This window comes from Gossypium arboreum, chromosome 10 (assembly GCF_025698485.1).
Source record: "Gossypium arboreum isolate Shixiya-1 chromosome 10, ASM2569848v2, whole genome shotgun sequence".
NCBI classification, from domain to species: Eukaryota; Viridiplantae; Streptophyta; class Magnoliopsida; order Malvales; family Malvaceae; genus Gossypium; species Gossypium arboreum.
Window position 1 is genome coordinate 108,428,789 of NC_069079.1, and position 22,813 is coordinate 108,451,601.

The 22,813-nt window shown below is 33.4% G+C and overlaps 2 protein-coding genes across 4 annotated transcripts; both read left to right on the top strand.

The window, feature by feature from the left end:
* The first annotated feature begins 14,838 nt into the window (after positions 1–14,838).
* LOC108489214 (protein FAR1-RELATED SEQUENCE 11-like) lies at positions 14,839–19,331 on the top strand. 3 transcript variants are annotated; one of them, XM_017793580.2, is made up of 6 exons: positions 14,841–15,631; positions 15,950–16,015; positions 16,462–17,431; positions 17,804–18,247; positions 18,341–18,473; positions 18,702–19,331. In XM_017793580.2, exons 3-6 carry the CDS (start codon positions 16,463–16,465, stop codon positions 19,193–19,195), a joined length of 2,040 nt encoding a protein of 679 aa, XP_017649069.1. In that variant the 5' UTR covers positions 14,841–15,631; positions 15,950–16,015; position 16,462; the 3' UTR covers positions 19,196–19,331. The 3 variants fall into 3 exon arrangements, with proteins under 3 accessions (XP_017649066.1, XP_017649067.1, XP_017649069.1); XM_017793577.2 differs by having other exon boundaries at positions 14,839–15,631; positions 18,341–19,331; XM_017793578.2 differs by having other exon boundaries at positions 14,839–15,416; positions 18,341–19,331.
* A 1,243-nt stretch (positions 19,332–20,574) lies between these two features.
* LOC108488840 (uncharacterized) lies at positions 20,575–22,525 on the top strand. The gene is made up of 3 exons (XM_017793122.2): positions 20,575–20,801; positions 20,883–21,136; positions 21,915–22,525. The coding sequence occupies exons 1-3, from the start codon at positions 20,643–20,645 to the stop codon at positions 22,291–22,293; spliced, it is 792 nt and encodes a 263-aa protein (XP_017648611.1). The 5' UTR covers positions 20,575–20,642; the 3' UTR covers positions 22,294–22,525.
* Positions 22,526–22,813: the final 288 nt, after the last annotated feature.

Consider the following 22,813-nt stretch of genomic DNA (forward strand, 5'->3'; position numbering starts at 1 on the left):
AAAATAAAAGTTTCTATATACTAAAGTGAAACAAGTCGATAGTGTTGACAATGCTCCAACCGTCTTCCAATTTTCAAGAGTCCGCAAGCTCTATACTACAAGGAAAAAAAGAGGGGGTAAGCATTTACATGCTTAGTAAGTCTAGATAACTGAAAAGTAAACTTACCGGTAAATTAGCATACAACCATATTAGGCAATAATTCCAACAAGTATGAAATAGTTTCCCTATCACATGAACTCAATCATCAAGTTAGTCTCATATCAATACATCATGTCATTAGTTTTAGATGAGCTCATCAATTCAATATTTCCATTCTTTATTTCTCATGTTAATCCCGTTGAATTCTTTGAAAATCTCGATGGATAGCCTATTTACTGTGAAGTCATACAAGTGACCATCTCAAGTACGCACTCCTGCGAACCTTACATCTTACGGCGGGATTACCAGTCCAGGCTAAATCCCCTATAGTATTAACTAATTGAGCATTGTCAGGATTACCAGTCTAGGCTAAATCCCCCGTATTATTAACTTATAGAGCATTGTCAGGATTACCAATCCAGGCTAAATCCCTTTTACGAAAATTGCTCTCATGAGCTTGGATCTGAATTACCAATCCAAGTTAAATTTAGTCTTCAATCGGATTATTCGTCCAGGATAAATCCTTATTGCACCCATATTCTTTAAGAGGCTCGATCACTCAAGGAACACCTGTCTGGGCTAGATCCTTTCTATATTAAGATCAACAGATTACTCGTCTGGGCTAAATCCTTCTCTACAACACATGCAGGATCTCAAGTCGTGTAAGCCATAATTTAACCATCGAATTTCCCTTTTTATTTCAACTAGGACATTTATCATCTTTTCATTTACACTAGTACGTCTTATAGATTATCATGAAATGAATATCTAATTATCATATATCAAGGACGTGCATTTTTAAATATATTAAGAGTTTACTTCGGATTATACGAACTTACCTGGTAGTCGTTTCAGATTCGTGTCTCGGTTATTCCGAAACCTTTTGTTTTCCACGGTCGACCTCTGGAATTGGTTCCTTGGGGTCTATATCAATAAAATTAGACTATTAATACATCACATTTTTCATTTTAGGATTAAAACTCACCCCCGGGCAAAATGACTATTTTTCCCCTAACCTTTCACAATATTTACAATTTAGTCCTAAGGCTCGTGTAATGAAATGCATGTAATTCCTTGGCTACCCAAGCCTAGCCGAATGTTATTCACACTTATAGCAACCCATGTTTTTCCTTCATTTATATTTTTCTACCCATTCTTACAACTTTTACAATTTAGTCCTTCTAGTCATTTCCATGAAAAACTACTTAGTAAAAGTTGTGTACCATCATTTAAACTCTCATATTCTTTCATAAATCATCAAAACACAAACATATCATGCATGCGTAATTTTCTAAACATGAACCCTAGCATGAGATATGGGTAGAAATAGAAAGAGCATGTTACAAGGATCTCAAAAATACGAAAAACATAAAAAAACGATGCTAGGATTGACTTACTATCAAGTTTGAAATGTTGAAAAACCCTAGCTATGGAGACCCTTAGAATTTTGGCAGCATGGAGAAGAAAATGAGCTGATTTTAGCTTGATTTTTCCCTTTTTATTTAGTTTATTACCACATGACCAAAATACCTTTTCTTACTAAACTTCTAAAATTTTCCATGCATGCCCATTTTTGTCCAAAAACTTAGAAATTGAGTAAATTACTCTTTAAGGACCTCCAATTAAGATTCTAAAGCAATTTCATACAAATTTCTTCTAGAACCCAAGTTTTGCAATTTATTAAAATTGGTCCCTAATTTCTAATTGGACACCTTGCACATAGAATTTCTTCATGAAACTTTAACACATGCTTATTCTCATATCCTAGACCTCATAATGATCATAAAATAATTATTTTAACATTATATTTGTGGTTCCAAAATTACTATTCGACTAATCCCTAATTTAGGATGTTACATTTCTCACTCCTGAATTGTTGTGGGATTAGACAGATTCTTGATAAATTCAATTTTTCTTTGTCCACTTCCAAACATTTTATTGATATTTGATGTCCTAATGCCAATCCATCTTTCACCATGAAATGACATTTTTCCCACTTAAGTACTAGATTGGTTTCTTCACATCTTTGGAAGACTTTCTCAAGGTTATCTAAACATTCATGAAAAGAATCTCCGTATATTGTGAAATCATCCACGAATACCTCTTCTAGCATATCAACAAAAATGGTAGTCATGCACCTCATAAATGTTGCTGAGGCATTACATAATCTAAATGGCATTCGTTTAAAAGCATACGTGCCAAAAGGACATGTAAAATTTCCTTTTTTGATGCATGTTTTCCTCTTCTGATGAATATTCATCGTACTCAGCCAACTTTGCCATGATTGGCTCTAGTTTATTGTACCCTTGCCCTTTTAGCTCAGATTTCAGCAAATCTTTTAATTCCTAATTTATGCTTCAAGTAAATTCATTCTCATTTAATATTTCCAATATGTCCATAACTTCTTTTCCAGTTTTCTTCTAAATACTTCCCCCAGTTATGATGTCAAATTTTTTCCTGTTCTGACTACCCAATCCATCATAAAAAAGCTGGATTTGAACTGAAAAATGTATGCCTCCTCCCAGCACTGACCTAAGAATTGTTTTAAATCTTTCCCAAGCTTGCCCTAATGTTTCAGCAACATGTTGTTTAGTTTAAATAATTTCTCATAAGTGTTGATTACTTGAGTCGTAGGCAAGACTCGACGAAGGAATAACTGCACAAAGTCAGTCCATGTAGTAATGGTATCAGGTGGAAGTGCATCTAACTAGGCTTTTTCCTTTCTATCTAACGCGAATGGAATTGATAATAATTTCACAGCTTCTGCTGAGACACCAACATATGTGACAGTGCTGCATACATGTTCAAACTGCCAGAGAAAGGCTATAGGATCATCTTTTTTTATAGTTATCAAACCTGATATTATTATAAATCCATGATAATAATAAGGGATTCAATTCAAAATGATGACTATGAATAATGGGATGGGTAATACTAGGTTCAACCAATGTAAGTCGAAAAATGTTCCTAATGCTTGCATCATGTTATTAAAAGTTACTTATCAAATTGCAGGAAGCAAATGTTATTCCCTTGTAAGTTGTTCCCTGTATTACCAATAGTACTTAGTTGTTAGCCTTATTGGACACATAAGTATCTTTATGAATGTTTCCCTACACCTTGGAAACAAAAAATAAAGAAATGTTAATAAATCTGAAGTTGAAAAGTCGTATCTATAATTTATTAATTTCTTATTTATCCAATTAAATGCAAAGATAAAAATTAATTTAGTGGAGTTGCCTCCCCTGCAATGGCGCCAACAACTTGATCGTCCCCGGATATGCTAAGGTCCAGAATGAAAATACTGCACAAAAGATATAGAATAAAACAGTGTTCACAAGTATATGGGTCAGGTTGTAATATAGTTACAACGAAGTAGGCAAGTACTCTGAGGATCGTACCCAAGGGAGGCGAACATTAAATTAATCCTAACCTAAACACAAATAGATCTAATTTGTATTTTAAATAAATCATAGTATAATAAAGCATAAATGAGAGATTTTTGGGTTTTTTTTATAATTTAATAACTAAAATAGCATAAATAAAAAAACTTTGGAAAACTAATTTGTAAACTGTATCAAATCTAGCTATGAGAGATTAGCTTGCTTTAATGGTCATAACTAATTCCTATTTCGGGTTTTTATTCAATCAACTAGTCATTAACCTAGCAGGATCTCTCGATCTTCCACTAAACTAATGAGTTGGCAGGAACTTCTTATCTCTCGACCTCATAGTCTAAACTGGTTTGGGGATAAGGTGTTTATGGATAGGCCATACCAAATTTGGGTTAATTCACACCTAAATGACATCCTAAGGTCGTCAAGCCTAGGGTTTAAGTTCTTCCTCTCCCAAACAGTTGGTCCGTTAAGAAAACCTACATAGTAATTAGTTAATCACACCTCCACAAGATTTAATTGAATGTAAACACAGAATCCACAAGATTTGTTCTGAGTTCACAAAGTAACTTCTCCAAATAACATGAATATGAAGAACTAAAATAAACTTAAAGCCTAAAAGAAAGGAAAAACTAAAACTAAAATTACAAAGAAAAATTAAGAATATAAAAGTTGTCCTTTAACAAGTGTTTAAGAGCTTATTTAAAGAGTTAGGGTTGCCATCGTCTTTAACCCCAGGTCAATTGACGCTTTCGTGTTTAACTTTTGATTGTATGGACCAAAACGCCCCTGGCTCGTAAGTATTTCCCGTACAAGACTAATGTGGTGACACCCTAGTGCCTGTGTTGCGACATCAAAGGCAGTACGCCTAGCTTCAGGGTAGTTTTAGGGGTGTGTCGCGATACCGAAGGCAGTCTCGATATTCTTGCATTCTACTCCCTATGTTGCAACATTGAACTTCCCATGTTGCAAGACAATGATCAGTATTGAGTTTATACGTTCTCGGATGGTCTCATGCACACTCATTAAGTACATTTGCTCACCTTTAGGCCTCATTTGGGCCCTAAGGTTAATAAAAGACTAAAAATACATTTTTTATTGAATCTAAACTAAATTATGAAAACTTAACTAAAGCATAATGAAAATCCTTGTATTCAACCTCTTCAAGTGTGAAAACTAGTTTAATCTGCTATGCCGTAATGCGCTTTCAGTGCTTTTTCGTGGGATGTCAATGAAAACGTGCCTTGTAGGTAGCGTTTTCATTTCCCAATTTCAACCTTTTGCCACTCACTCGTCAGATATCCAGGAAACCTGGGATAATATTTCCTGAACATTTGGGGTCAACCTCCAGCTACCGTAAAGTATAGGTGACCAAAACTCGATTCAATTTGAAAAAAATTGAAAAAATATGAACTTCTAGTTAATCCAATCGAGTAATTCTAGTTTCGATTTCAAATCTTGTTAAATTTTACAATTCGAATAACAGATTGGTGTAAATACCCTTTTGGTACCTATCAATTTTGAAAATTACAAAATTGATCTCAAAATAACGACAAAAAAGTTCAAAATAATTTCAAAATTTTAAAAAATATTTTGTTTAAAACTCAAAATATTTATAACAATTCTAAAATTTATATTTTCCACCAAATATAAATATTATAAAAAATTAAGGAATATATAAAATGTTAAAAAGTTTCCTAAAATAATATTTTTGGGACCTAAACCTTATAACCTAAACTCCAAAAATCCTTACAAACCCTAAACAAAAACCCTTAACAGAACCTTAAATCTTAACCTTAAAAAAACCCTAAAAACCTTAAGCGAAAATCGTGGAGAGAGAAGGATAACGTGTCCAACTAGATTCACTTTGTTGACTGAGTAGGAAAGCGTGTCCAGCTAGAAGTGTTTTCCTGCCAAATCGCTAAAAACATGTTCAACTGGATGTGTTTTCCTTTTCTCTCTAAAATCAACTTAATCCGATAAATTTAAAAAAAATTGACCTAATCCAATAATTTTTGTAAAAGATTAGTATTTTTGAGTAATTCACCCATAAAAAGAGCGTGAGTATAAAACAAAAGAGAAAGGATAAAAAAAATAATTAAAATTTATTAAAAATATAATTAAAAATAAATAAATTAATATAAAAATGCATTGAAATATGGGTCTGAAATAATGATTGACGAGTTTCTAAAGAAAAGAAAAAAGAAGTGATAGTAGTGGAATTTTCAAGTATCCTTCAATCTGAAAGGTTAGTCCACACAATGGGTTGCTTACTCTGCAGATAACAGTTTATTTTGGGAGGTTGCCACCCCACATTTATACTCAAATTATCTAATTAGCTCTTGTTATTATTTGGTTGCCCAATTTCCGTAAAATTTTGCATTGAACAGTTTCTAGATTGTATAGTAAAAAGTAGGAAGATCCAAAACTGCTTTCCTCGTATCCATTTAGTTTATGCTTGGATAGCAATTCATATGAGCATAAATTTACAAGGCATATATATATATAGCTAACTATTTAATTTATTTATTTTATCGATATGATTGATGTTTTCTTGAACTCCGAAAAAATTGCTTTCATGCTAGTATTTCATATGGTTTCATTGTATTTGCAAATTTTGGTTAGCTATTACTTGTTTTTGTTAGATTGTGTATAACTGAGATTTTATGTTTTTATTGTGGAAAGACAAGAATGGTGATGGAATCTTCTGAAAATGGCATTGATTTACCTTAAGATGATAATGGAACCAGGGATGGATCCAAGGGTGCGGTTGCGGTCGCCCTTTTTAGGATTTTTAGATTTTTGAATTTTTTATAGAAATCATCATATTTTTTAAGTTTGGTGTTCATATTGTATAACATTCGTCCCTTTGGTCAAATTGTATTTTATATAATTCGTCTCCTTTAGACATAAGGTTATACTTTATACTAACAAAGTATTTTTTAATTTTTAATTATATAACTTTAATAATAATAATCAAATACTAATGTATGATGAGTCTTGAAAGACTAAACTTAGAGGCTCAATATGGACTTTAAAGACAAATTCCAAAATTAATTGATTTAACTCCATTGGAATTACTTGTTCTTAGCTCCGCTTTGGATTCACGTGATAATTGCAAAGCTTTTTGGGTGAAAGATATCTGTAAGCTTATGAATAATTTTTATCCGGACGATTTTACGGAGCAAGAAAAGCTACACATGAAAATTCAATTAGAGTATTTTCAACTTGATGCTCATTAAAGCACCGAGTTGTAGAAAACTTCTACAGTTGTCAAGTTGTGTCAAGTGCTAGCCAAAACAAATAAGTCAAGTATTTATCATCTTCTTGATAGAATTATTTGTCTTGTACTAACTCTTCCTGCGTCTACTGCGACAACCGAATGAACATTTTTAGCCATAAAAATTGTGAAGACAAGGCTTCACAACAGAATGAGGGATAATTTTCTTTCAACTTACTTGGTGGCATACATTGAAAAAGAGATAGCTTGAGAATTTTCAACAAATTCTATCATTAATGAGTTCGATCTTACGAAAAAGTAGATGGTACAATTTAGGATGCCTAGTATTGAGAAATAGGACTAATGTCAAGTTTTTAAATTTAATTTTAGAATTATAATGATATTTATGAAACTTTTAGTATATTATTAGTTTTTTTTCATATTGGAAAGAAAATTTTAATTTTATACAAGGTGATTTTTTTTTAATTTTTTCGTTAAATCGTTCATATTTTTAAAAAATATTAAATTGGTTTGTTTGATAAAAAAAATCCAAGAAGAATGAATACTTTTTTACGTTATAAAAAAAGGTTGTTCAGATTTAAAAGTTTTGTCCCTCTTGAAGTAAAATCCTGGATTTGTCTCCAAATGAAACTATTGTGGAAGTTCCCCAAGACACGAATTGTAGCCACAATAACGGTTTTTTTTAAAATAATTTTAATTTCTTCAAACTAAATTAAATGCAACATCAGAAAATTAAAATAGTTAGAAATTATATTAAATCTTACACCATTCTATCTAGGCAGAGCCAGAAAATTTGGATTCTGGATGTATCTCTTTCCAATAGTTTTATGCCACATCGCATTTTATCTCAATTTCGTGATTTTATCTTGAAAAAATAAAATCCAAATTAAAATACTAAAATTCAGGATAAAATCCTCAAATTCGTGATAAGAACACGATGTGGCATAAAACTATTGGAAAGGGATCTGAATGATGTAGCGCCTTTGTTTCATATAATCATTTCTCACTTCACTAGTAGATTTTGTTTTAAAATATTTTCTTATTCTTATTAAACATTTAAAACAAATAAATCTAATCCTTAAACACCTCAAAGTGTTTACAAAGACTTGCTATTTGAATGCAATATATATTTTTTCAAAAACATAATTCATAATAATCACACTTGCAACAATAATTTCTCTTTTCATATATTTCCCTTTCTCATGTGAAGCTTTTAAGAATAATTTCACATTTAATATTTATATTTTCATAAAATGTTTAAAAACATTTAATGTGATACTTATATTTTAAAATGTTCAATGTGATAGTGAATGTTCTATTCTGAAAATTTAACATTATGTTAAAAATAAATACAACAAAAAATTAAATTAAATTACAAAAACAAATAACTTAATAAAAAAGTTTTTCCCAATAATACAAAAGAAATTATTATCTCAAATGTTGTGCCCATAATATTATTTACCAAAATGATACGTTTGAAACAACGACCATAGGTGATGCCTTACAAGTTGGCACCACCACTTTTTTTCCCACAATTATTAGGTCATAATAGAATTTAAAAAAGCATTTTTTATTAGTGGTGCTAACCTATACGACGATACTAGTAAAACTATATACGGGTTTGAAAAAATTTAAGAGGTGGAGGGTGAAAGTCAGGTGTCACCACTATAAAAGAAAACAAAAAAAAATTATTTATTTTTTACTTAATTAATATTAAAATTATTTTCTAATTTTCGTGGCTTTTATATAATTATCATTTGTTTAAGATTTTCAGATTAACATTTTAATTTTTAAATATTTATTGTGTTGAAAATTTATTATGTGATGTTATTTTTGGTATGTATAATAAAATAATAATTTTATTTTGTAATTATAATGTTTTTTGGAATAAAACAGTTTAGTATTTTTGTATGAATAATAAAATATTAATTTTATTTTTATAGTAATATTTTTTTTGGTGAATAAATAATTTAGTATTTTTGGGAAAAGAGTTTGTGTTGGAAGGTAATGTTGGTGTCTAACAGACTCGTCTACTTGGATGTTGCTTGACAAATCTTCTCCACACCTCCAACTCGTATTTAGACAAGTAATATTGGCACCGTCGTATTATGACCCAATGATGGCATGATAATTATAGAAAAAGAAAAATGATGGTGTCAACTTGTAAGGCACCACCGATAATAACTATTGTAAAAATACTATTCTATAAATAATCTATGTGTATACCATTTGAGATAATAATAATAATAATTATTATTATTATTAGGATAAAAACCATAAAAAAATAAGGGTAAATTATACCAACAGTCACCCAACTTTGGGGTAGCTGACAAAACAGTCACCTAGGTTTCATTTTAGTCACTCAACTTTCAAAAAGTTACAAAACAGACCCTTTTGCCGTTTTCCGTCACAGACGTCACGGCAAAGTGACATGGCAAGTAACGGTGTCCAATGACAGTCCAGCTGGTTGGTTAGTCTAACTTTAACAGCCAGCTGAAGCACTATTTTAGGGTTAGAAAAATAGTAGAAGAAAAAGAGGAGAAGGAGGAAGAGAAGAAGAAGAAGGAGAAGAGGAAAAATGGAGATGCCTGAAGCGATTCCGGTGTGCTATTGTGGAAACCCAACTAAATTATACACGTCTTAGTCTAATAACAACCCAGGTAGGAGGTTTTTTGGGTGTAAGAAATTCGGCAGTAAATTTCAAAAACCATGTCGGTTTTTCAGCTGGTTTGATCCACTATTGACGCCTCATTTAAGAATTTTTGTTGGGTCTTTTGAAAAAAGTGAAGACATTGGAGGATGCAAGGAAGAGGGAGAGAAGGACCTAGTTATTAGTGCTTGTAATTGTAACTGTTTTGTTGTTTTTAAAAGCTTAAAAATCATCTTATGTTCATTGAAAACTAGCTTATGTTTTGTAATTTTGTTGCTGGTAAATTGTTGCTTATGTTAGTATACATGCCTGCTGGTATATTGTTGCTTAACATATGTTATACATGGCTGCTGGTATACATGGCTAACCAGCTCATGTGGTTGTTTACAAACACTTGAAAGGCTTGAAATGAGATATTTTTGTTGATTACAAATTGTTTTGGAATATTTTTGTTGCTTAACATATGTTATACATGACTGCTAGTATACATGGCTAACCAGCTCATGTTCTTGTTTACAAATTGCTAGAACAAGTATTATACATGGCTGCTGATATACATGGCTGCTGATATACATGGCTAACCAGCTCATTTCATTTGTATTTCTCAATACTCATATTTTAGAAAAAGACAACAGATGGAAAAAAATATATGTATTTCTCAATTCTCAATTCTCAATTCTTACACATTTCTTAATAGTCACACATTTGTTAGAAAAGATAACAGATGGAAAAAAAACATATGCTAGAAGAGAAGAGATAACAAATAGCATGGATCAATACTCATATATTAAGGTGAAAATGCCAAATTGTTTACAAAGAGAATGAGGGGAAAATTTACAAAAAATTCCAGTGACTATGCCTAATTTTATCAATAGTAGCAATCATAGGCAAATTTACAAAAAAATTATCTACCTAAGTTAATAAATCAGTAGCAGGTAAATTTACACATTTTTAAAAAGTTAACAAAATGCAGTCTGTTTACATCATCATCAATGGTCTGTCATGGACGGCTCTTGAGTAGAAGGCATCCATCTAACAGTGGTTAGTTTTCTCTTGAACGGAAGCTTTTGTTTTAGGGCAGCTTGTTGATGAGTTGCGGCAGTAGGTAACTGAGTTGGGGCAGCCTGTTGAGTTGGGGTACCCTCTTGCTGATTTGGGGTGGCCTGTTGCTAAGTTGGGACACCAACTTTATGTCTTTTAACCTACAAGAATAAAAGAAATCTGAAAAACAAACAAATTCATAAATAGAAGTATACTGTAACTTAACTTAAAGCAAATGACTTACTGGAATGTTTTGGCCAACTTCCCCTTTGCAACTCCTCTTATTGTGGCCTACTCTTTTATATTTACTACACCTCATCTCCACCCCTCTCTTACTCAACCTTTCTGTTTTTTGTGGTTCATCAGGTTCTTTCCTTCTCACCTTAGTAGGTCTGCCAAGTGGCTTTCTTAGTGGAGGAGGCAATATTGGTAGCATGACAAAGAGGCCCATTGTTTAGGACCCCTTACGAGAGTTACAAAGTTGGAGTAAATTTGAAGTTGGGTTTGCTTGGTATACTATGTTTGTACATAGGTCTCTGAGAACTCTTCTTTTAAATGAATGACAGCTAATGCATGCATGCAAGGGATGCCAGTGAGATCTCAATTCCTGTAGGAGCAGGAATTCTCAACTAAGTCTACCACATACTGGCTGCATAGACCATATTCAATTTGATACTTGTCCCTACCAGCATGTGATGGAACACACCTACAAAAAAGTCAGCATGCTTGTTTAAAACATAATTACTAAAACAACATTGTGAATAGCCCCACCAACAATGATACACACACACCCCTAAAAAAATAACCCCACCAACATGCATATTATAAAAAAATACTCACTACATGCATATTAAAAAACAGCCAACACACCAATAATCACTGTATGCATATTAATAAATAGTCAACACACCAACAATCAGTGCATGCATATTAAAAAACATTTACTAAAATAGCATGTGATTAGCAACATGAAGTCAGGATATAGGCATCAGAAAAAATATTTACCTTAATGAGTCTTTTATATTTATATCCACATTTTTCTTGATCTTTGGACACAACATTCCTTTCCATTTGTCAGCTTCTTCTTTCTTCTTGACAATAAGCAACATAATCTTGGTCATTATTGTTTCGATCATTGTCAAAATAGGTTTCCCTCTTGCTTCCAGTATCATCTGTCAGTAAACAACATAAATGATTAGTGAATTACTAATGATTAGTAAAAAACATAAAACATAGGGGTTTAGCTTGTTAAATGATTCAGAAAGATTATTCACCAACATGTCAAAATGGCTCCTAATTGAGGAGTGAGACCTTGACCAGTGAGTAGGGTTCTTTTCCTTCAACCAATCATAAGCATGCTGATTGGTTTTCCTCAATTCATCCATAGCATCCTCAAACTCCCTTGTAGTGCTTGCTCTGGCAGCTTTCCAAAGTAAATCTTTCAATTTCTTTGTTCGGAAACCAACCTTCTTAAAATTGGCATGCATGTGCCTAATACAGTGTCTTGTTTCTGCATTAGGAAACAACATACATATTGCTTCTACAAGTCTCTGCAATTAGAAAAAAATAGTTTAATTCTTTGACAAACCTTAATAGAAACAACATAAAAGAATAAATAAATGGAGTTTTACCTTTTGTTTGTCAGACATGAAAGATATTTGGTACGAGCTCACAATTTCCAAGTCTATTGCAAGCAACTCTAAAAACCAAAGCCATAATGCTTGGTTTTCACTTTCGACAGCAACATATGCAAGAGGATAAATGTCATTATTTGCATCTATCCCAACAGCTGCAAGCAAGTAGCCACCATAGTATCACTTTAAGAAACATCCATCTAAACCTACTATCCTCCTACAACCAACCCTATAGCCATCTTTGCATGCCTGGAGACAGACATACATCCTTTGAAACAATCTATTATCCAAATAACAGATTATTGTTGTTCCCTCATTTTGGGTCCTAACCTCCAACAAATGCTCATAAATCTTCTCATATTGAGCCTTATGAGCTCCTTCAATTAATTCAAATGCCCTAAGTTTAGCCCTCCTACATTTGGTTAGTGAGACTAAGCAACAAAAATCTCTTTTCACACCTTGTTGTAATGATTTCAGAGAATAATCAGGATCAGTAATGAATTTTTCTTTATAATGTTCACCTATCCAAGTTGAGGTTAGATTCCTATTTTTATAGACTTTAGAACAAGTATGCTTAGGGTTTGAACTCCTAATTTGCCAAGTCTAGTCAATAGGGTCATTAGGGTTTAGCCTAGAAGCCCATATGAACCAAGAACATTTTTCACTGCAGACTACCTTTAACCTTTTTAAATAATTTTTGGGAAACTTAATAAAATAACTATTCTACCTACCATACTGCTTGGCAGCTTATTTTTTACTGTCTTTACACTTAAATAACATTCCAACTATAAGTCTAGGATTACTCATGTCATTCTCTAAGTTGAACTTAGGCCAATTTTGGCCATCTAAGTCAGATTCATGTGCACTATCTAACCTCCTAGAATAATCACTATCACACAGTTCATCTACTTCTATACGATCCATGTTTAAACCATCTAAATTAACTCTTTCAGATGCATCACTATCACTACCTGACATATCACTACCAGACACATCATTACTAGACATGTTTTCTTCATTCTCATTAAAATTGTCATCAATTAAACCTGCCAAACAAAGTACTCATCAATAAAGGCAGACAACATAGGCAAACATTTTATCCATTTCTGTCAAACAATAACCAATCAAAATACCCAATAATTTAATACAAACACTTCTGTTATGCACATGGCAGACAACAACCAATACAAAAATTAATTTAATCAAACACAATCATTTTTCTCATGCACATGGCAGACAATAATAGGCAATAACCAATACAATAAAGAAGGTAAATAACAATGGGAGTGATAGTGGCAGATATGCACAATAAAAAATAGGAGCTTGGATACAAACAATGGCATATATACACAATAAACATCAGTTTGATAATGGCATTCAACAATGGTAGATACAAACAATAAACATCATGCACATGGCATACAATACACATTATATGTCATACACATTAAAAACCAAACCCTAATCTGTCATGCATATTAATAACAAATAAAATCGAAATCGAAATAACCCTAAATCAAAATCAAAATACAAATCAAAATCAAAATCAAATTCTAATTCTAAATCGAGATCGAAATCGAAATCGAAATTGAAATCAAAATCTAAATCAGAATTAGTGAGTGTTTCAAAATTGTAATAAAAATCAAAATAGAAATCAAAATCAAAATCAAAACCGAAATTAAAATTGAAACCAAAATAACCTTAATTAACCCTAAATCGAAATAACAGCATTGAAATCCAAAAAAAGTTACAACTAAATACAACAACTTACCCGTTAAAGTGGATGTAACAACACTGATAGCTTCTTTTCTATTGCCCATTGTCGCTGACAATCAAAAATACCGAATGGTTTCTGGTTCGTCTTCTTTTCTCCCCAAACAAAATAGATAATCGTACCCTAAACCTTATACCTTGTTACTCGATTATTGAACCGATTTCTAACCCTAAACCCTTCTTAATCGATTCTCAATTCAGTTTAAACCCTAAAAAACCCCAAATCACGATCAAAATTTCCTAAATCGATTTTTCTTTCCCCCCAAATCTCCTTAATCCTAATCTGTTTCTAACCCTAAAACATTAACTCATAACCCTTCAAATTTTTCCCTAAACCCACCCCAAACCAAGCACCAATCAGCCGTTGCCAACGTGGCAAGTTAACTTGCCACATCAGCTGGTTAACTTGCCACGTTAGCAATCCTGTTAACACCCTAACGGTAACAGTTAATCCGTGACTATTTTGTCACTTTTTTTATAACGTTGGTTACTGTTTTGTAACTTTTTGAAAGTTGAGTGACTGAAATGAAACCTAGGTGACTGTTTTGTCAGCTACCCCAAAGTTGGGACTGTTGGTGTAATTATAATGTTCGTTTGGAATAAAACAATTTCGTATTTTTGGTATAAGTAATAAAATATTAATTTTATTTTTATAATAATAATTTTTTTATGAATAAAAAATTTAATATTTTTCAGAGAAGAGTTTGTGTTGGAAGGCAATGCTGATCTCGCCTGACAAACTCCGTCTACTTGGGTGCCGCTTGACAAATCTTCTGCACCCTTCCAACTCGTATTTAGACAAGTAATATTGGCACCTATGACCCAATGATGGCATGATAATTATAGAAAAAGAAAAATGATGGTGTCAACTTGTAAGGCACTACCAATGATAACTATTGTAAAAATATTATTCTGGTAAATAATGTTACGTGCATACCATTCGAGATAATAAATTTTGTTTTTATTCGGATAAAAACCATAAAAAAAAAATTAATAATAAGTGATTGTATTATTTGCTTCTGTTTTTTCATTTTCTCGTTTTTCCTTTTTCTTTCCCACTTCCTCGATTCTTTTGTTCTCCTTTCTCTTCTTATCTTTCATTCTTCTTCTCTCTTCAGCAAACCCTAGCTTTCTCTCCCTTGCCGCCACCGCCTGGTTCTCCGGCGGTCTTCTCCAGCTCCATCTGATCCGTCGTTTCTTTCCTCCTTTCATCTCATTTTTTCCCTTTCCTTTACTTAGCGAGATATTCTTAACTGCCGCCTTCTTTAACCGCCGCCGGTGCCGCCGTTTATGTTGATCGGAGGCCACGAAAAGACCGATTTTCTCCCCCGTTCGCTTCTACTGGTTCCGATATTCCAAAATCGAAACCAAACAAAAACTTTAGGACCCGAAAACCTCTTGAACTTCTCCTGACCTGATCTCCGCCGTTTACCGTTGATCCAGCACGATTCCGAGATATGGGGCTGCTCTCGTAGGTGGCTGACTTTCGACCGTCCGGATCGATGAACGGAGACCCCAAACGGCTCCGATGAATCCTTGGGTGAAAGTAGTTTCTTACTTTTTCTTCTTCTGATTTCTCTGCTTATTTTCAGGTTCAAGCTGGGATTTCGTAAAAAAAGAAGTTTTCCTTTGTTTTTTTAAAATTATGGTGGTTGATTTGCTGAGTTGGGGTTGGATGGTGGTTCACGAGTGGTGTGGTGGAGCAAGTGCAGGGTCCTGCGGACCAGATTATAAAATTTGCAAAACCAGGGGGGCCTTCTTGTAATTTTCCCATTCCCCCTTTTGGTATTTTTTTGTATTTTTGTAATTCAAAATTACAGAAAAATACTTATATATGCCAAACATTAATGAGCCAAAATTATCCAAATTATAAAAAGAGCCCAAATCCACTTTAAGTTCAAATTAAATTCGACAAAATTATGAACAAGCCCAAAATTAAATTTACAAGTCCAATCAATCGAATATTATTTAATTCAAATTTAAAGAGTTCATTTTTGCAAATTTATTAAGCAAGTTACTCAAAATGTAAATAAGCGAGTTCCTTTTTAAATTGTAATGATTTCCCTTTTCTGGGTGTAGGGTCATTTTCCAGAGGGTATCAAATGGCTAAGAAATCAAGCTTGCATTGAGAAATTTAGCTATCGAGTGAGTTCTTTTTTCTCCAAATTTAAGCTATATTCTGTTTTTTTTTTATTGTTTTGATCTGGCTTTATTTTATCGAAATATAGTGGAATTTTCAAGTTCCCTTTGATTTGCAATGTTAGTCTACACATTGGGTTAATTGAAGAATTAGTTCTTTTAATGCTAATTTTAAGTGATCACTTATTAGTTATTAATGGATCTTCCGAGGAAATGATAAAAGAAATTAGCTGGCATGAAGAAGAGTATCGAAGGAGAAGATTAGCTAGTTTCTTTACTGCATACAATGTAGTTCTTTGATCTTATTTTTATGTTACGATTGCACTCGCTAGCTCTTTTGCTTTCATAGTATTATTTCATATGGCTTCACTGTATTTGCAAATTTTGTTTAACTATTACTTGTTTTTGTTATATTGTGTATAATTGAGATTTTATTTTTCTTTTGTGTAAAGAATGTCAGAAGGGACAAGTATGGTGATGGAATCTTCTGAAAATGGCACTGATTTATCTCAAGATGATAATGGAACTATTGTGGAAATGCCCGAAGACACGATATTGTCGCAACAAACTTCTGTGAATCTTGTTCCATTTATCGGCCAGAGGTTTGTATCACAGGATGCTGCTTATGAATTTTATTGCAGTTTTGCCAAACAATGTGGTTTCTCGATCAGGCGCCATCGAACCCGAGGGAAAGATGGGATTGGTCGAGGTGTCACGAGAAGGGATTTTACTTGCCATCGAGGCGGATATCCGCAGATGAAGTTATCTGAAGATGGGAAGATGCAGAGGAATCGCAAATCATCGCGTTGCGGTTGTCGAGCATACATGCGCATTGTCAAGCGTGCAGATTTCAATGTTCCTGAATGGCGTGTTACTGCCTTTAGCAACATCCACAACCATGAACTCTTAAAAGCAAATGAAGTATGTCTTCTTCCTGCGTACTGTACCATTACTCCAGATGACAAAGCACGGATTTGCATGTTTGCAAAAGCTGGAATGTCAGTGAGACAAATGTTAAGATTGATGGAGCTAGAGAAAGGAGTTAAGTTAGGCTGTTTACCGTTTACAGAAATAGATGTGAGGAACCTGCTGCAGTCTTTTAGAAATGTCAATCGCGATAATGATCCTATTGATCTTATTGCAATGTGCAAAAAACTAAAAGATGAAAATCCCAACTTTCAATATGATTTCAAATTAGATGGCCATAACAGGCTGGAACATATTGCATGGACTTATGCTTCATCTGTTCAGTTATACGTGTCATTTGGAGATGCTGTGATTTTCGATACGACGCACCGCCTGGATGCCTATGACATGCTATTAGGTGTATGGGTTGGAGTAGACAATCATGGAATGACTACTTTTTTTGGATGTGTCCTTTTACGAGATGAAAACATACAATCTTTCTCATGGGGATTGAAGGTAGAAAACCTATAGCCATACATTTTACTCTTAGCATACTACAGATATGCAATTTACCTTGGCGATGGGGCTCCTGCCTCAGACTTTGCACCCTTTTTTGGGATAATTAACTTCACACACTTCGATTTCTCCTAATTCATTCTAGAGTTTGGGTGCTGTTAAAGTATAGATTATGGGATGTAAATATGCACATGGAGTAATTTAATCTCGAAGTTAAAAACATTAAGGTGAATGGAGTTTTAAAGTGCAATTGATGCATATTTGATTCTTTAAGTTTCTAGTCCTTATGCTCCTCATTTTCCTTTTTGTGTTTTTTTTTAGTTCTCTGATTGCACGTCTTTCTGATTCTTGATGTTCCCAATATTTATGCAGACATTTTTGGGCTTCATGAAAGGAAAGGCTCCACAAACCCTACTAACTGACCAAAATATGTGGCTGAAAGAGGCAATTGCTATTGAAATGCCTGAAACGAAGCATGCTTTTAGTATTTGCCACATTATCTCAAAGTTCTCTGATTGGTTCTCTGTTTTGCTTGGGTCACGATATGATGACTGGAAATCTGATTTTTATCGGCTTTATGGTCTGGAGCTGTTAGAAGAATTTGAAGAAGAATGGAGAGAAATGATTGATAAATATGGACTCCATGATAATAAGCACATTATCAGCTTATATGCATTGCGGACATTTTGGGCTTTGCCATTCTTGAGGCCTTACTTCTTTGCAGGTTTGACAAGTTTATGTCAATCAGAGACCACTACTACTTTCATCCAACGGATTTTGAGTGCACAGTCCCTACTAGATCGTTTTGTAGAACAAGTGCGCAATTTTTTTTTTCCTCCTCCCGTATTTTGTTGATATAGATTTCTTTTACTATGCCAAATCTTATTGAACATTTTTTTTCTTTTGTAGGTGGCTGAGGTTGTTGAATTCAATGACCGTGGTTCCAAGCAAAAGCAGCCAAGGAAATCGCAGAAAGTCTGCCTTAAAACAGGCTCACCAATTGAATCTCATGCGGCTACTGTTCTTACACCGTATGCCTTTGGTAAGCTCCAAGAAGAGCTTTTATTGGCTCCACAATATGCATCCTTTGTGGTTGATGAAGGCTGCTTCGAGGTCAAACACCATACCCAAATGGATGGAGGGTGTAAAGTGATCTGCGTTCTGTGTGAAGAGCAGATTAGTTGTAGTTGCCATCATTTTGAGTTTTCAGGTATTCTTTGCAGGCATGTTCTTCGTGTTCTATCTAGTAATAACTGTTTCCATATTCCAGACCCATACCTGCCCAGCCGTTGGCGTTTGAATAGTTCGTCTTCCATAAACCCATTAAGCAATGCAACGAGACAGCACTCCGAAAAGATTCAGTTGTTAGAGTCCTTGACTTCAGCACTCATAGCAGAGTCAATCGAAACAAAGGAACGCCTCGATGTTGCTTGTGAGCAAACCGCCATGGTTCTTTCCCGCATCAAGGACCTTCCTAGGACGACACAAAGTGCAAATGATATCGTATACAATTGTCCATCTGATTTGATCTTACCAGAGGTAGAAGATACAGATGGAATTGTTCAAAGCTTCACAATGGGGACTTCTCATGAACCTCTCACTTCAGGAAAGCTGAAGGATAGAAGGCCAAGAGATGGGATTGATATAACTCGAAAACGAAGACATTATTCTGATTCTTGCTGTGGGCATTTCGAACATGATTCATCAGATTGCCCAATGATGGAAGGGGACAATTTGAATGGAGATGCATTAGGATATATTTAAGTTGAAGCATCAGAAGCCTTTAGTAGGTTTACAAACAACAAATGCTTGATGTTATTGTTAGTTACTCTTCCAAATTTTAGATGGAAAAAAAAGAATCCCATAAATCCAAATATAAAGATCTGTCTAGGATTACAAATGTCAGATTCCAACCTTTAAATTCGCTAAATACCATCATTTAGAGATAGTTTATTTTTTTTTTTTTAAATTATTCTACTGTATAAGTAACAACTTTGTGAAACATAAACTTTGAAGTTTATGCTGAAAGATGAATTAATTATATAATTGTAATATATTCTTGGAATAAACCAGAGAAGATTAGAAGGCACTGCAGCAAACCGACATCAATATTCTTAAGTCATTGTTGCATTTGTTCTTTCAGGGGGGGTATCACTTTGTTGGGTTATTATTCCTTTCTCTAAAGTTGGCAAATCTCAACAATTGAAACTTTAGGCATCTAGGAACTTTATGTTTTGTTTGGTCAACATTGAAAGCCAAACCTGTTTTGTTTCATTTTTATAGTAATTAAATCTCTAAACTTCAAAATTTTGTTAAAATGTCCATGGTTAATTAGTAATCGAATTAGTTAGTTATTAATTTTTAATTTGATTGGTTTAATCATTGATTTAGTTTCAATTAAATAAATTATTAAAAAATTAAAAAAAATCATAAAATCCATTCAACCATATAGACTTGATCAAAATTTTATTTTAATTTAATTGATTCAGAAAGTTCGTAATTTAACTAGTTTAATTTTATTTAAACTAATTGATCAATTAATTTTCGATCCAATTAATTTAATGTATCAATCTAATTCCCAACGTTTGTCGGATCCAATGCTAAGTTAAGTGGCATCTTAATGGAAAAAACAGTAATGAGAAAGCTTATTCATATTTAGTGAGGATACAGATAAGAACCTTTGACCATGTACTTGATAAAATTGTTATTTAACTTCTCCAAAAAAAATATAATTCATATCTTGATTTTTTTTAAGCTTTTAACTTAAATCAAAATTTAATGTGACATAGAGAATATAAAAAATAATCATAATGTGAGCTGAAACAGTAACATTGGTATCAGGAGACTGTTTTTCTATTACAATTGCAATGTCTAAGAAATTCCACTTTGAGGCAAAGGTAAAGAAAAAGAAAGGATGGGAAATGCACTTTGAGATAAAAGACGGTGGAAGATGGTGAAGTCTCTAATATTTTACACGTGTCTATGATGAAGCAAAGCCCATTGTGGCCTTCATCTTTAGAAAAATTATAGAAAAAGCCACAATCAATGTGAATAACTTCACAGTAAAGGCCAGAATCATTGGAATCTTTGGGCTTTAAGCAACCTTTGCTCCAAGCTATTCTATAATTCCTTCAGTTTTGGTAGCGCAAACCATTTAATTCCCCGCCCGCCCATCAACTCCTTGCATGAATTCCGTTTTTGTTGCCCGAAAATGCCTAAAACAGTAGGTGTCACACATGCTGATCTCGCCCCAAGTCGTCGAAGCACCGAATTAGGCAGCAAAACCGGTGTTGCTTTCATAGTTGTCACCATCATATGTGGTCTCTTCTGCTTCGTACTTTGCCTCATAGCCGAAGCCACTCGTTCCCAGGTACTTAACTCTCCCCCCTCCCCCCCCTTTTCCCTTTATGTCCTCGCTTCAGTTCGTTGATATACACATGATGTGGCGTAGGAAAAATGGGTGGAGAGTGGAGAAGACGGGAAAGACGTGAAATATGAATGCATATACAGTGGAAGCGGGAAGATGGCATTGTTGTGTTCAGCAGTGGCATTTGTGGGACTTGCAGTGGTGATGTTGGTGGAACATATGTACATGTTGATTGCGGTGAGTAAATCACCGCCGCCGGTTCTGCTTTCATGGGATCCTGATTCCACTCAGTTCAAGACTCTCACCTGGCAGGCTGGATTTTTCTTTGTCACCACTTGGTAACATTCTCAAACATACACTATCAGCCTTCATTCTGGGTTTCACCGCCCTTTTCAATTGCATTGCTTCATCTTCGTGCCCTTTTTCCAGTTTTTTTTTTCCTATGCTGCTTATGAATTTCGATTACCCTTTTCTTTAAACTATTAAGGTTAACTGTATCTTACATCAAACTATGATACAAATTCTAAATTCGAACTTATACTTTAGAAGTTTTCATTGGGCCCTTAAAACATTATCTTAAACATTAAATAACTTGGCTACCTTTGACTACGGTTTTGTAGATATATATATTTACTTTATAGATAACAAGGCTTAACTTTTAAATAAATAAATAATCAATTAAACGAGGGTTTAATAGAAAATTAGCAATTAATTAAGCTATCAAATTTTTTAGATTAATTTTTGACTAAGGGCTCAATTAGGTGTTTTTTTCCACTAGAGTTCGAATTGATTATTAATTTAGAACTTTTTTTTTATCATTTAAGCTTAAAAATAGTCATTTTAAATTTTATTAACATCATCACAATCATATGTTGTTTATCGTATTAAATTCAAACTCTCTATGCGGTTGGTACACACATGTTTATAATTTAGTTCTTGTATTTTGAATATAACCCACAATCAGTATGTCTAAATTGACGACTAAAATGATACTTTAAAGATGATTTTAAAGTTTCAGGATCAATTTTAAAATGTCCAATAATTTGAGGACTTCTGGTGAGATTAATTCAATTATAAAAGCAAAGCAGCTGAAGTTTTCATTGATTCCAATTTCAGGCTTTGCTTTGCGGTGGCTGAGATTTTGTTGTTGATAGGGCTAAGTGTGGAATCGGGACATTTGAAAAACTGGTCGAAACCGAGAGAAAGCTGTCTCATAATCAGAGAAGGCTTGTTTTGTGCGGCTGGTGTGTTGACATTGATGACCGTTTTCTTGGCGGCTGGCCTCTACTTGACTGCATTACATGCCCAAAAGTTGTTCCAACAACAGCAACTTGTTCGCCAACAGGTACTTGAAACAACCGTCCTATACACATCACCACCTGGTTCGCCACCACATCGGTTGACAACCATGGCGAGAGAAGACCCGGTGATCACAGAGTTGCCGAACCAACCACCTCCGTTTTCGTTTTCCGGGAGATTTCAGAAAGCAATTTGATGGTTGTATTTAGAGCAAAATAAATTGGGTGCCTGGGGCAAAAGCTGAAGGCACAAACTAGAGCTATATTTGCATTAGATATACCAAAAGAAAAAAATAATTACTCTTTTGATTTTTGTAAATGATAATTTTTTATACAATGAAAAAAGTATATAACTTTAAATTGCGGTATGATATTTGCATGATCATAGTAAAGGAAATAAAAAGTAACGGTGTACGAAATTTTTAGTGAGATTTTTTCTTAAATTAAAATTGGAATTTTGCGAGGGGCAAGTAAGGATGTTTGCCCATTAATTATATTTTGATTCTTGGTCCTTTTAAAAATTGGGTTAATATGTATATAAGTTTAAATTAACTTTACTATTATACTTCACTTAGATTGATATTTGTCATTATCTTTACAAACTAAAGATAATTTGATCACTATACTTTAATTTTATTTTTAATTTTATTGCTTTAGATTGATTTTTACATTACTGTTAATTTTTTAATTAAATTTTGCTATTCAATTTAAGTTTAA

What these genes read in the sequence shown, in the direction of transcription:
- LOC108488840 (XM_017793122.2), top strand. Translation starts at nt 20,643, where the DNA reads ATGCCTAAAACAGTAGGTGTCACACATGCTGATCTCGCCCCAAGTCGT. An exon ending in CCGAAGCCACTCGTTCCCAG is followed by an intron (nt 20,802 to 20,882) that starts GTACTTAACTCT and finishes GATGTGGCGTAG; the next exon opens with GAAAAATGGGTGGAGAGTGG. An exon ending in TTTTTCTTTGTCACCACTTG is followed by an intron (nt 21,137 to 21,914) that starts GTAACATTCTCA and finishes TTCCAATTTCAG; the next exon opens with GCTTTGCTTTGCGGTGGCTG.
- LOC108489214 (XM_017793577.2), top strand. Translation starts at nt 16,463, where the DNA reads ATGTCAGAAGGGACAAGTATGGTGATGGAATCTTCTGAAAATGGCACT. An exon ending in CTTTCTCATGGGGATTGAAG is followed by an intron (nt 17,432 to 17,803) that starts GTAGAAAACCTA and finishes ATATTTATGCAG; the next exon opens with ACATTTTTGGGCTTCATGAA. An exon ending in TAGATCGTTTTGTAGAACAA is followed by an intron (nt 18,248 to 18,340) that starts GTGCGCAATTTT and finishes TTTCTTTTGTAG; the next exon opens with GTGGCTGAGGTTGTTGAATT.